This window comes from Paroedura picta, chromosome 14 (assembly GCF_049243985.1).
Source record: "Paroedura picta isolate Pp20150507F chromosome 14, Ppicta_v3.0, whole genome shotgun sequence".
Taxonomy (NCBI): domain Eukaryota; kingdom Metazoa; phylum Chordata; class Lepidosauria; order Squamata; family Gekkonidae; genus Paroedura; species Paroedura picta.
Genome location: NC_135382.1, coordinates 20,033,973 through 20,047,861, shown reverse-complemented (window position 1 = coordinate 20,047,861; position 13,889 = coordinate 20,033,973). Strand labels below are relative to the sequence as shown.

At 47.5% G+C, this 13,889-nt stretch overlaps 1 protein-coding gene across 6 annotated transcripts in view; it reads right to left on the bottom strand.

The window, feature by feature from the left end:
• Positions 1–13,889, bottom strand: part of MTSS2 (MTSS I-BAR domain containing 2) — a 77,630-nt gene that overhangs the window by 21,182 nt on the left and 42,559 nt on the right. For all 6 annotated transcript variants that reach the window (XM_077309727.1, XM_077309725.1, XM_077309726.1 and 3 more), the window contains exons 4-6: positions 10,996–11,080; positions 7,934–8,025; positions 5,256–5,330 (exon numbers count right to left, since the gene is read on the bottom strand). In XM_077309727.1, coding sequence (XP_077165842.1) covers positions 5,256–5,330; positions 7,934–8,025; positions 10,996–11,080 — 252 coding nt within the window. The remainder of the gene's footprint in view (positions 1–5,255; positions 5,331–7,933; positions 8,026–10,995; positions 11,081–13,889) is intronic.

Here is a 13,889-nt window from a genome sequence, read left to right as displayed (position 1 = left end):
AATTTTAATGCATTTTACCTTCCAGAGGTCCCAGGGAGCTGCTCTAGGTGTCTAAGTAGAAGTTATTTGAGGCCAACAAATCAGTTTGTTAACATACAACATTGGAAGGATGTCTAGAATTGTTTGTTTTGAACATTTACAAAAATATTTTCCTGCTGAAACGTCTGCCGTTTTATATTTCTGATACTGCCTGCACGGAGGCAAATTACTGTGATCAACCAAGGACTTAAGAATCCATACTGCAATCAAAGTTGTGCAGGGGGTTGGACTAGATAACCCTGAGGCCCCTTCTAGCTCTATGATTCTATGGAAGTTTACACCGCTTCTGAATGGTGTAAGATATTCTGACAGATAGCCGCATCTATATGTAGGTCAGCCGTCTTCTCTGCAGTATGCCTTAAAAAAAATTCTCTTGCTCTTTATCATCACTCATTTAGAAGAGTTCAGTTTACCCATGTGGATGTTGCACCAGATCATTTCCCAACCAGAGGCAAGAGCTGGGGTGCTCAGCTCCCATGCTGAAGCTGGTCTCCCCCTCCCCCCCTTGAGTAGCTGAAATCTACCACCATCTTCCAATATCCCATCCTATTTGTGATACCATAATAATTCAGAAACGAGGTTCAAATCCATCGCGGGTACAATCCTTAGAGCTAAACCGAGTGCAGAATATGGTTCAAGAGGGTTTTTTTATTCACCTTTTGCTGGAGAACAAGAAGGGCAGGGAGAAGTGATGGGGAGGGAGAAGTGACAGGGGCAGAGATTTAGGCGGCTCAGGAACTTGGAAGGGTGTTGAATGTATTCTGAGCAATGTGGGATCAGGAATCCAGGGGCAATAGGGAAATTATGCATGTACACAGGTATGCGCATGGTCTCACCTCCACACTCACATCTAGTCCAAAAAGTCTGCAATATCACACAAGCCAAGGAGCACCCTTGAGACCAGGGATCCCCTCGGACTCCTCTGTACTAATAAACACAACCTGCTCATGGGCATCACAAAATGCAAGTGTTGGGTGCAATCCAGTGCTCAGTCTGACAGATACAGTATTCTGCATCCCAGCACCGGAGATCAGTCTTTGCGCAACCATGCCAGGAAGCCAAGGGTGGGTGCCGTTGTCCCTCAAATGCCCCAGCACTGCAACCATCACCGCCATAATGCCACATGCAAAGAAGGTAAAGCGAGATGACTTGAGCAGCCAGGTGGGTGAAATCTCCAGCATGGGAAGGAAAAGTGAAGAACTGGTGTAGCAGTGAATTTACTTAATGGGAGAGTCAAGGAAAACAAAAAACAAGCCACCAAGACAGCGGGGCCCAGGATGATGGGGAGAGCAGGCTGAGATCCTGTTGCCCTGCTTGACAGCTGCAATGGAACAAGCAGCTGTCTCCAGGCAGATGAATGGCCCAGGCTAAGGGCAGGAGCACAGCCCTGTTCCAAGGCAGGCCCCTCCCACGGCTCGGTATTTGGCACACTCAAGGAAGAGCCGGGGAAAGTGGATCTCAGCATCTGCCCCACAGCTATCCTGGAGAGGTACAGCAGAGTCACAGAAATGAGATGGGAAGAGGGGACCAGTGATGGTGTAGATAAGGCCTGAAATGAAACCCTACTGAATTCCAAGGGCTTTTAAGTGCCTGTCGCCCCCCCCTTCCCCATCACAGCAGTGTCTGAATCCAAAATGTCAGACAAATAATTGGCCAAGGGAGCAGCCCTTCAGGACCCGACAGCCAGAGGACCATCCTGGTGCACCTCTCGGCAGCCAGCGAGATGCCACTGCAATTAGTTTGGAGAAAGGGCAACAGAAGGAGGCCACCTTGAACCTCCATGGGCAGTCTTAATCCAAACGTTAAGACAGCTGCTGTAGTTACTTAAATGCAAGACTAGGTTTCCATGCAAGATCAGTTGGGAAGAAATAAGTGTGCCATCTTAAATTTGTGCACAAGTTATGTCCAATAATAAGCATTTTTGAGTGTAACATTTTAGGGGAGGTGGGCATCTTACACTCAGGCTCACCTGCCTTTTGAGTAAATATGGTAGGTCTACTCTGTATCCAGAAGGGCAATAATTATCTCATGTGGGTGGCAGAATGTTTTTTCCTCACTCCCTCACCTGTGGCCTTCTTGCATGAAAGACAACATAAAGACTACCACATTTACTAGTCAAGAGGTGACCAAGATGCTCCCCCCCCCCTTATTTACAATTTTAAGGACAGTTGGTGTGGGGTAGTGCTTAAGGCAGCAGAGCAGGACCAGGGAAATTCTGGCCTCTTAGGCAGGGCATTCTCCCTTGGCTTTAGTCCCCCTCTTGCAAAAGGTGATGATCAGCTTGTTGTCAGTGCTACTGAGAGCCACGCTCTAAGACCAACCTGCCTTGCAGAAGTGGAAGAAAAGACAATTGTGCATGTACTGCAACAAACTCCCTGGAGGCAGAGCAGGAGAAAACTGCGCAAAGAAACACAGAGAGTGGCCTTCTACTGAGTTACCCCATTGGTCCATCACAGACAGACAGCTCTGCTCACACGAACAGTGGCTCTACAGCAGGGGTAGTCAACTTGTGGTCCTCCAGATGTTCATGGACTACAGTTCCCATGAGCCCCTTGCAACAAATGCTGGCAGGGGCTCATGGGAATTGTAGTCCATGAACATCTGGAGGACCACTGGTTGACTACCCCTGCTCTACAGGGTCTCAGCCAGAGGTCATTCACATCATCTGCTACCTGGTCCTTTTTAGCTGGAGATGCCATGGGGTGAACCTGGGGCTTTCCTCCAAGCAAGGCAGATGCTCCAGTACTCAGTGCTCCATGCATGAAACGGTCCCTCACTTCTTTCATGCCTCCTGCAGCCGTGGCAAGTGGAAATGGCTGAGGTGCTTCTGCTCAGGAGAGGAGGCAACGGCACACTGTCTCCAAGAGAGCCTGGAGTTGAGGCAGAGAGCCCTGGACTTGGGGCAACCTTGGCCTAGTTTACCACAGGGATCAGGCTGGTCAGGACATGTGTGTGTAGCACAGTGCACACTATGCTCACATGCCAGCAGGCTGGGAAGAAAGAAGCTTGGCCAACCGTTTCTCAGGTTTCAGAGGCTAACTCTGCAGGTTGCCTCAGGCAGGGCATTTACTCTGGGCTTTAGTCCCGCACTTGCAAAACGTGATGATCCGATTGTTGTCAGTGCTACTGAGGGAATGGGAAGCAGTCCGAAACCCTGTAGAAACACTCGATGTTTGGCTTCCCACCACTTCCCCTGTCTGCACCCGGCACATTCCTGTTTGGCGCACTGTGATCTTCTGCAGGGTGCTAACCTGCCCTCCGGTGCTGGGGCTGAGACCAGAGAGCAAACGCCATCTGGCCGGCAGCCCTCCGTTCGGCTTCAAAGGGATGCCCCACTTGTTGCTCAGAGGTTTGGTTTCATTTCAAGCCCAACCTAGATTTAGAGATAACTAAAGCAGAAGGCTATGAAAGGGTGGACAGGGAGGCTGGATAAAGCTAGGCTGGCAACGTCTGACTTACCAAGAAGTTCTACAGGAAGGATGTGGAAAAGAGGGGAGAAGAGAAAGAGGCAGAGAGAAGAATGTGTGAAAGACAGGTTGATGTAGAGAAAGACATCATCTGACCCCAAACGGGGAGCCACAACCCCACCCAACAAGAAAAGCCCCCCCATCATCATCATCCCTCCTTTTTTCTTCTCCACTTAGGCCAAATATCAAGGAGAAAAGAGAGCTGGTAAGCTGCAATGTCCTTTGCTAGGTAGGAAAGGGCAGCTGCCAACCAGGGGTGTGGGATCCCCACAGCAGGAAACCCCCACCACCTGGGCTTTATGAGAACAGCCAACCCACGTCCTAGTAACATGGCATTTCGTCCTTGCACAAAGTATCTGTGCCTAGCAAGGGGCAGGGGGAAAAGTACAGCAATGAGGGGGGGGGGGAATTCTGAATGCAATAACATAGCCTTTCCCTAGGAACCACCAGAGGTCTCCCCTTGCTCCATCTAGTTAGGACCTTGGTGGGTTCACTGTGGGAGCAACGAGGCCGTTGTTACTCAGCCGTGTGAAGTGCCGCTAGGAGTTGTTCTTTAGGAACGCAGCCCTTTCCTTACGGAAAAAGAACCTAGCGTCTGAGAACTGTTCCCTGGACTGACTGGCCCAGAGGGCTCACAAGCCACCTTGCTGTTAGTGCCTGGTACACCAAGGGGCACGTTGCACTTCCCAACTATGCTGCTTCATGGCTGTGGACACAGAAAGACAAGACTCCAAGGGTCAGCCAAAGGCCGGATCCACAAAACCAGGACTTATATGGACCACCGTTATAAAATGACTTGGCAGGCAGTCAAAAGCACTCATCAGATGCATGGTCCACAGAGACAGCAGTCCCCCTGCCCACAAGACAAAGGCAGATTGCCCCACACACGGAAGCTAGCGGTAACTAGACGTTCCTGTATGTACACGGACATTCTGTGTTGAAAAAGTTGGATTCTGGGAGCCTATTATTCACCCTTCTCCTTGGCACCTGAGATTTTCAGCAGGAACTTCCCACATCCTTTCAAGTGTAGCTTCATATCTGTAAGAGCTAGAAATACTAGCATGCCCCGGGAAATGCTGATCACCAATTTAGGGACAGGAGGCAAATTTCCTCCAGGCCAGGCTGGCCAAGGATTTGGGGGGCTTTAGGGGAGAAGGGGCATCATCTGACCACAGAATTGGGGTCACTGTGGGTGGGCAGGTAGTTGAGAGTTTCCTGCATTGTGCAGGGGGTTGGACTAGATGACCCTGGGGATCCTTTACAACTCTACAATTCTATGAAATGTGTTTTTAAACAAATGTGAAACTTTCCCTGCTTTTACAAGGAGTTACACTGTAACAGCAACGAGGGACACTACCCTTTCCCCAAACAGGGAAACGGTACCAAGGGAATATTTGATTCCTAGATAATGAGTTCGTAGTAAGAAACTCCTGCACACTTTCTGGTCTCTTGCCTGACAACCCAAATGCCAGTTCATTTAACATATCACTTAGCCCAGCTTTGCCTTATGGAGACTGTGAGCCCAGCAACTTCCTTTGACCATCCACACCAGGTGCAGTGGGGTATCTCCTGACACGGGGCAGGGGCTAGGAGATCTCCGCAGACATTCTGCCCGCTCTGGGAATGGTCTTTCGTAGACGGCTCTTGCTGCTCCATCACTCTTGGTTAGAACAGCCTTCCTTCCTTCACAAGAAGTTGAATGTGCACAGATCGGTGGAAGCTCTCGTCAAGCAAGGACAGCCATCTTACCTTTGCGGGCCTTCTTCTGCAGCTTCAGCGTGTCAGAGGATTTCTTCTTTATCTCGTGACGGGCTCGTTTGTATTCTAGAATGAGAGAAAAAGCACAATGGAGTAGTCTTCGTGAATGCACATCTCCTCTCCTCTTTGCGCTCAGCATTTTCCTCCTGCCCTGATTGCTCCCTTCCTAACAGCTGATTTCCCCCAAATCCACACTATATTTTCAAAGTCCTTTAGTACAGGATTTAGGTAACATGGAGTCAGCCCGAGTACTAAAAGTCCTCAGAAAACTACGACTCCCAGAATTCCATCTGGGTCAGTCTCAGAAAGATTTCACATGGGTAGTACCGAAGGATCCTTAAAATGTCATACTGGCCGAGGTCTAATAAGTGAAACATCTAGGAATGATATCCAGTTATTATAATTCAGTGATTCAACTAACACAAACTGACTGAGCTCCAGTCTCATAACCAGTGTTTTTAAAAAAGAGAGTGTTTCAAAATGGGCCTGCATGCAAATCATAGTAAAATTATATGCAAAAAATGTCCTGGTTACAATGTTACATGCTAGTTCTGTACCTTTGTGCACTTAATCAGACCACTTTTACTTAATTCATCAAAAAAAATATGACGCTCACAGCTTTAAAAAAAATATTCACAGTTGGTTTTGACTCCACCTGTTCAAAGAAGCATTGTAGGTTGGTCGGTCAACAGACACATAAATTCCCTGAACAAGAGGTTCTTATTTTATTCTTCTGTCATCAAGTCACAGATGTTAGGGTGACCCCTTAGGTTTTCATGGTAAGAGACGTTCAGAGGTGGTTTCCCATTGCCTGTCTCCGTGTTATGACCCTGGTATTCCCTGGAGGTCCCCCATGCAAATTCTAGCTCTGCTTAGATTCCAAGATCTGATAAGATCAGGCTATCCAGATCAAACTAATGACAGAATAATTCCTTTTTATTCAGATCAACCCAAATGACATACAACAATGATCCAGGACTCTTCTCTGTGGGGCTTGATGTTCAGCACAAAAAAGCACTTTAGGGGAGAGGCAGGAGATAACAGCACTGTATATCATCATCATCAATTAGGGCACGATGGGATAACTCCCAAGTCCACCCCTTAAAGCAGTCTCAAAATGGGGCAGCCTTTGTTAGATTCGAGGGTGCTGAAAGCCAAACAGCTTTCAAGAAACGCTAGAGTCTCCAGGGATACAGAAACAGAAATCTGGGAATTTATTTACTGTGAATTCCTGTTCTCCGGAAAGGGTTAGGCCACAAGGAGAGCTAAGGACAAAAGAAAAAGGGTGTGACTTCCTGAGCTCTACCCTGTAAGGTCACTTGGTGTTGTGGACCTTTTGACTTTTCTTCTGTGGTGACGTAAACTTGGGACACTCTGTCGGGACACACTACATCGAGCTCCTTGGCCAGTGCCCAAGGTATTGGTGTTCTTATCCTGCCACATGAAACTGGGACGGGTCTGGTCACTGGAGGCAAGATGCCTGAATTGCCCGCTCTCCTATCCTCCTTCTCCTCTCTCAGGGGCTGTCTGTGCCCAGGAATTAGGCCAGCCAAAGTTATCACCTCTTTTAGTTCTGCCCCAGCGGAGCTGTTCTCTTTCTCTGTGCATACTTGGAAATACTGAAGCAGGGAAGACATGTCTTCTACAGACTGCAGGTATCTGACCTTATCTCCTGCTCTAACAGTTGCAAAGTAGGGGAGCAGAAAGACTCTTTGGAAGAGGGTCCTAGGGCTCTGGGGACCCCACATGGCACCACTGCAGCTAGGCCATGCTTTACCTGCCAAGTCCCTAGGCAACTGGCTCTGGTGAGATCTGGGATCAAGAAGAACCAGCAGGTCCCTAAATGCTTGGCAGGGGCTAAAGGCATTCCACTGCACAGCCCAACTGACTCAGGCCTTGTGGTAGATGAGCCTCAAATATACCCACTCCTCCCCACTTTTGAGCTAACTCCAAGGAGGAGGCAAAGGTGGAGGAAGCATTAGTGAAGACTCTTCCTCCATCAGCCCAGCAGTAAAGAACTTCCTCACAGTCCTGCATGGCCCCCAAAGCAACTCCCTTTTCTGGAAGTAGCGACCTTTCTACTACCACTTAGTGCTTCCACAGTGCAATCCGAAGCAGAGTTACCCTCCTCTAGGTCCACTGAAGTCAATGAGCTTAGAAGGGTGTAACTCTACTTAGGATGGGGCATTCCATATATAAAAAGCTTCACATGCATTGTCTAGAAATGAAGTCAATAAATAAATTACTGTCATCCTTACAAAAGCTTGGTAAAATAAGGTAGTAATTCTTATGCCAAGAAGAAATATTGAATTTTTAAAAGCTTTTGGGTTGCATGATTGTACATGGCATGGAACGTGCAGTCTATGCAAATAATGGACGTAGTTTTTTTAAAAGATTCCTTTCCTATCTGCAGCTTTGAGACAGGAAAAGTATATCCTGTAGATCAGGGGTAGTCAACCTGTGGTCCTCCAGATGTTCATGGACTACAATTCCCACGAGCCCCTGTGAACATCTGGAGGACCACAGGTTAACTACCCCTGCTGTAGATTATACGTGCACCTCCCGAATGAAGACACATGAACAGTTGATGGTCTGAAGGTCTGAACGGTGGGGTGCTACCTGTTCATATACCACACGGCTCAGACTGTGGTCTGTTCCTGAGAGGTTACCTTTTGCATGGTCTTTATCAAGCTGGTTAGCAGTTTTCTTCCAGTCCTCTATCCTATCCTGCAGAGGATTAATCAGGCTCTCCATCAGGGCACTGGAGCAAGGAGAGAGAGCAAGGACAAGTTAGATGCACAGGCAGGGAGAAGAGTGCAGAAGTGGAGCTTGGTTTTAAAACTAACACCTCTCCGTTTCATAATTTCCTAAGGCAGGGGTAGTCAACCTGTGGCCCTCCAGATGTCCATGGACTACAATTCCCATGAGCCCCTGCCAGCGCTTGCTGGCAGGGGCTCATGGGAATTGCAGTCCATGGACATCTGGAGGACCACAGGCTGACTATCCCTGTCCTAAGGGACACTGTCATGCCCACTCCGGGAGCAAACGTCCTGGTTTGTTCTGGAACCCTTGACTGAAAAGTGGCCCTTTAAACTTTTAATGAGAATGGTGTATAGCATAAGGTAATAACTGCCCAGCACCGAGATGTAGAGGGAATTTGGAGAGGAGATGCACTCCTAGCCTAAGGCCTCCACAAAATTTAAACAAGCATCAGAAACTACTGCTTGACTACTTACTCAAAACTTTCCGACTTTTACCATACTTGAAAGTATCTGCTGTACTTCAGGGCTTCATGGTTCCCACTCCTCAGAGGAGCGAGACCTTCCCTAATTCCTTCTCACATTGTGGCCTCTTTTATTACAGCACTAGATTCAGGGACTCGGACCATCTCCTCATATTGATTTCTCTGACCAATGGAACACCCGTTGGAAGAAGAAGAGATGTTTTTTATACTCTGCTTTTCACTGCCCACAGGAGTCTCAAAGTGGCTTACAATTGTCTTCCCTTCCTCTCCCCACAGCAGACACCTTGGGAGGTAGGTGAAGCTGAGAAAGCTTGGAGAGAACTGTGCCATGGGAACTATGGTATCATGGCTGTGACTTGCCCAAGGTTACCCAGCTGGCTGCATGTGGAGGAGCAGGGAATCAAACTCGGCTCACCAGATTAGAGACCACTGCTCTTAGCCACGATACCACACTGGTTCCTTTGCAATCTGGCTTCCAATGCAAGTATCTAACACGTTCCACTTAAGAGCGTCACATTTAGGATTACAGTAGTTTCCATGGCAGGGTGCCTGTCTCACAATTCACACATTACAAAATCCTCATCTCCCCCCACAAAGCCTGTTGACAGACATGTCCTGCAAGAGCTGTGCCAGGTACTTGATTCCTAGGGGACCAGTTCAGACTGGGGACAGCAGGAAGAGGTGGGGCCTTAAGCCCTCCTCCTGTACCATTTTCCAGACCTAAATGATGCATAGAAGGAGGAAAGCTTGTCTCATTCTCCTTGTGCACAGCCGTCCCAATCAAAACCAGTCTTCTGTGTGTTTGGTAATTAAGTTCCAACTAAGGAACTCCGGGAGTATGCTCAGACATATAGGGCTGGAACCAGAGTAAACGTTCTACTAGTGGAAGTGGTGGGGTCATCATCATCCATTTCCTGCTGTGATCTTTGGATACAGAATTTCAAAAACTTGGTAGTGTAGCAAATAAAACTTGTTCTCCCTTAAGACTGCGAACCTTATTAAATCCAGACCATATGGCCTTTTATTTGAATTACTTGCATATACAACATCTCTTCCTAGGTTTTATGTGTTGCCATCAGCAATTCTGTCAGGGAGACTCCAAAAAAACACCATATCCAGGCAGGCATTGTCCTTGTGGAACGAAGCATGTAGAAACTACATCTCATGCCTTTTTTACTGTCCTTTTAATATGTGAATATTAGTTTTAAATATTTAAACCTCTTTTTGGTAAACAAGAATGGACTCTCTGACTCCTCTAAGACCTCATTCCTTCTGAATAATTGTATTCCTGATATTATTGATAACGTGGCCAATTTTTTAGCAATTTGCCATGTGCCGCGCAAACAAAAAGGTCATGGCATGCATTTTAAAAATATTATCCTGATTCCCAAATTATTCTTATTAACTGTTATTTATCTCTGTTATATTTAGGCTTTCGATATTTTGCTTGATGAATATTTTAATCGGTCTTATATGCTATTAAAGGATTGCTCGCCTGTGCATTCTGCTGCAGACCTCTGATTTGCTCCCATGACATTCCAGAGGGTCCCTGTCTCCCAGGAGCTGGATTTTTTTTTTGCACAGATCAGTGGTCTGCAATGGGGTGAGGGAGGAAGGGAGACAGGAAGTGCCTTGCACCGGCAGAAAATGTAGTCTGGATCCAACCCACAGCCTTTGTAACTTGTGAACTAGCCCCCAAGCTCCAGCTCCACTATTCCAAATGGATAACCAACAAGAAGCCTGATTGGTGTAGTGGTTTGGTGTAGTGGTTAGGAGAGCCAGTTTGGTGTAGTGGTTAGGAGTGCGGACTTCTAATCTGGCATGCCAGGTTCGATTCTGCACTCCCCCACATGCAACCAGCTGGGTGACCTTGGGCTTGCCACGGCACTGATAAAACTGTTCAGACCGGGCAGTGATATCAGTGCTCTCTCAGCCTCACCCACCCCACAGGGTGTCTGTTGTGGGGAGATGAATAGGAAGGCGACTGTAAGCCGCTTTGAGCCTCCTCCGGATAGGGAAAAGTGGCATATAGGAACCGTCTTCTTCTTCTTCTGATGTATTCTCAGGCTAAGATCCGACAGACACGGACTCCTCCAGCACATTTACAAAGGTACACAGAATGGAGATGCTTCACATTGCCCCAGAGGCCTGGATTACTTTTCCTTTCCCTTGGAAAGCACATATCGGCCTTGAGTCTCAGCAAACGAAGGGGGACCAGAAGTGACGTAAGCAAGTAAATAAACAAATCATACCTTATGAGTGGGCTGGAGGTGGGCAGTGTGTGAATGGTCCAAACCAAACAGAACAGGTCCCTGGCCTCCTTGCCATTGACTGGATGACAGTCAGTCTCCACTGGTATGAATGTCTGTCAATCTGAACTTCTTGTCTCTGTCAGCACAAGCTGGGCATCTTCCCACGGCAATTCCCCCTCAGAGAGAGGAGCCCAGGGCCAGGAAAATGTTCAAACATAACTGAAAGGTAACTTACTTGGTAAACTGCCTCAGCTTGGCTTCAATGCTACGGTGGCGCATGCACATCCGGGTGAGAGCTGAGCCAATGTCTCTTGTCGCTCCTGAAGTGAGATAAGCCAAGCCTCTGATTAAAATTGTTACTAGAAAGTGGTTTTAAAAACAGCATTTGGGGTAACTACTGGGCCGGGCATGACCCTGCAGAACAAAGCAGCAAGTGTTAGAATGTATTTAGGATAGTTTTTTCCCCCTCTTTGCTTTTTTCCTCTTTTTTTGATATTTCCTAAAAACGGCATTGTGTTACCTTTTCCTTGTTTCTTGAGTAATCAGTGTTGAAAGAATGAGACACTATTGACAGGTGTTTTGAGGATGTTTCCCCCCCCCCCCCAAAAAAAAAATGGAGTACAGTTTCTAACATGCCCACACAAAACATCTCCTAGGAAGGATGTACTGCTACATTATCATATATCTCTTAAACCGTTTATGCACTGGGGGTTTCATGCCGGGCTGCAGGCTGGAGTTTTAGTCGTGGCAGGTTGCCCCACCTCTTCCTGAACCCACATAGGGGAGTATTTGCCCCAGTGCACCTCATCTGCCCCTGATTTGTGCTCCTGCATGGGAGCTAGGGCAGAGAAGTTCCCAGTGCATAAATGGTCTTAGGGATGAATGCCAAAAAGAGGTGAGGTAAACTCCCATCCTGCCCGTCACCTTCCGCCAGCCTCCTGCTTTGAATCCCCACTTTGCCACGGAAATTCACACGGTGACCCTGGGCCTAGCCTACTTTGCCGGGTTGTTGTGAGGACAACATGAAGGCGAGGAGACGGATGTAAAAGTTTGAGGGAGAAAAATGGAATATCCATCTAAATAAATTGCAGTTTTGCACTCAGCAAAAACTTGGGCAATTTGTCTGCAGGCTTGAGAATGAGACTCTCGGCATTTAAAGCTCCATGCTGACTTGGCTGCAATCCTCTTCAAACCTTTCGAAATCAGCCAGAACTGGTTTTGAAGTAGGTGTGCAAAGGATGGCATTGAAAGCCTTGCATTTTCCATTTCAAACACCAGCCTTCTCGAAGTAGTGTAAAGGTAAAGCCAAACGTCAGGAAAAAATGACACAAAATGTTGGGATAAGAGCAAGCAAGAGTTCTCTGCAAGGGAAGAAATACACAGCAGTGCCTAGTTGCTACCTCCCCTTCCCTGGAATGGCCTCAGCAATCACAACTGCAAGGAGGGATGCTTCAGCTGGAGCTGGGTCCTGGCACGTCTCATGCAGACCATCCCTCAGGTGACTTCCACTAAGGCTAGGCTGGGACTGAGTTTCAATTCAAAAAGAGAGGCAGGCGGAACAGAGGAGAACTCCTACTCTCCTATTCCTTTCCCAACCCTACATGGTATTTCCCAGGAGTACAGGAATGCAACATTAAAATTTTTGAAATGTTAGCAAACAATTTGCATAAGGTGCAAATTACACTGCCCCAACTGTGGGATATGAGATAAAGCACCTTTTAAATGTTGTGGGTGGGCAGGGAGGCCAGGCTGGGGAAAGAGTTTGTTTTTATACCTTGCTTTTCACTAACTGAAGGAGTCTCAAGGCATCTTACAATGGCCTTCCCTTCCTCTCCCCACAACAGACAACCTGTGAGGTTGGTGGGGCTGAGAGAGCTCTGACAGCTCTGGGAGAACAGCTCTAACAGGACTGTGACTAGCCCAAGGTCACCCAGCTGGCTGCATGTGGAAGAGAAGCAGGGAATCAAACCTGCCCCCCCCCAGATTAGAAGCTGCTGCTCTTAACCACTACAGTAAGCTAGCTCTCAGTAGCATCCCTCAGGCCGTGCAGCAAAGAAGATGTGAATCAGGACTTCTCAGCTCACACCGATCGGAGCCGCTGTGAACTAGTTGGAGAAAACTGCAAGCTCTTTGGCTAAACACAGAACAAATAGCAGAGGAGGTTGCCTCTTTCCCAGTAATAAAATGCTGAACATTACACTACTGGAGACATGGAGATTTTAGAGACCACCAGGCAGCTTACGGCTTAGTATTTCAAGCAAATGTTCCCACCCATCATTAGGATTAAAGCTCACTTCATTTCTAGGAACTGCCAAATGACCCCAACAGGTCAGGCGGAGGCTCAAAACCCAAAGGGACATCTAAAGCCACAAATTCATCTTTTATTATTGCACCAGCAACTGGCGCACGTAATGAGAAAAAGACACTGATGATCAAGGAATTAAAAATATAATTATGCAAATGTAGGAGGGGGAAAAAACCCTCACGGAAAAGCACCGAATGACCTTTTGCTCAAAGGGGTTAGAAACAGACACCCGTGCATCCCACGGCAGTCTCTTTTAGCAGCGAGAGACCTGCCTCAAATCTTGCCGCTGGCGACCTCCCAGCAGATTCAGGGCACCAGCTTCAAGGTCAAGCTTTGCTAATTGCTTTCCGTCCTTCATCCACATTTTGACAAAGTCCTCCAAACCCTGAAATTATAAGATCTTTTGTGCCACAATCAATTCACAAAACGGAAAGCCCCATTTCTACCTTACTTTATCACTGTTGACCGGTCCCGTCTCAGCCTTCTTAACATTTTCAAGGGCCTGATAAACAGTCACAAGGATTTCCTTAAAAAACACGCACACATAACTTGCCATTCCATGAGTCCAGTGTTCTTTAAAATCCAAAATATCATACCTCTAGGCTTGGGCTCCCCCCCACCCCCCTTCAGTGCCTTCAGGGACTTCTGTTATTCGACTTCCTTTGAAGTCATTGCCACTGACTTGTGATGTGAACCGACACAGGCAGGAAATGTCCAAATCCCTTCCTCCAAATTCGGTCAGGACATATCCCACATGGCTTCCAAGATTTTCCCCAAACCAGAAATGGTCAGTCCATCGCCAGGAGGGCCTGTTTTGTTCTCAA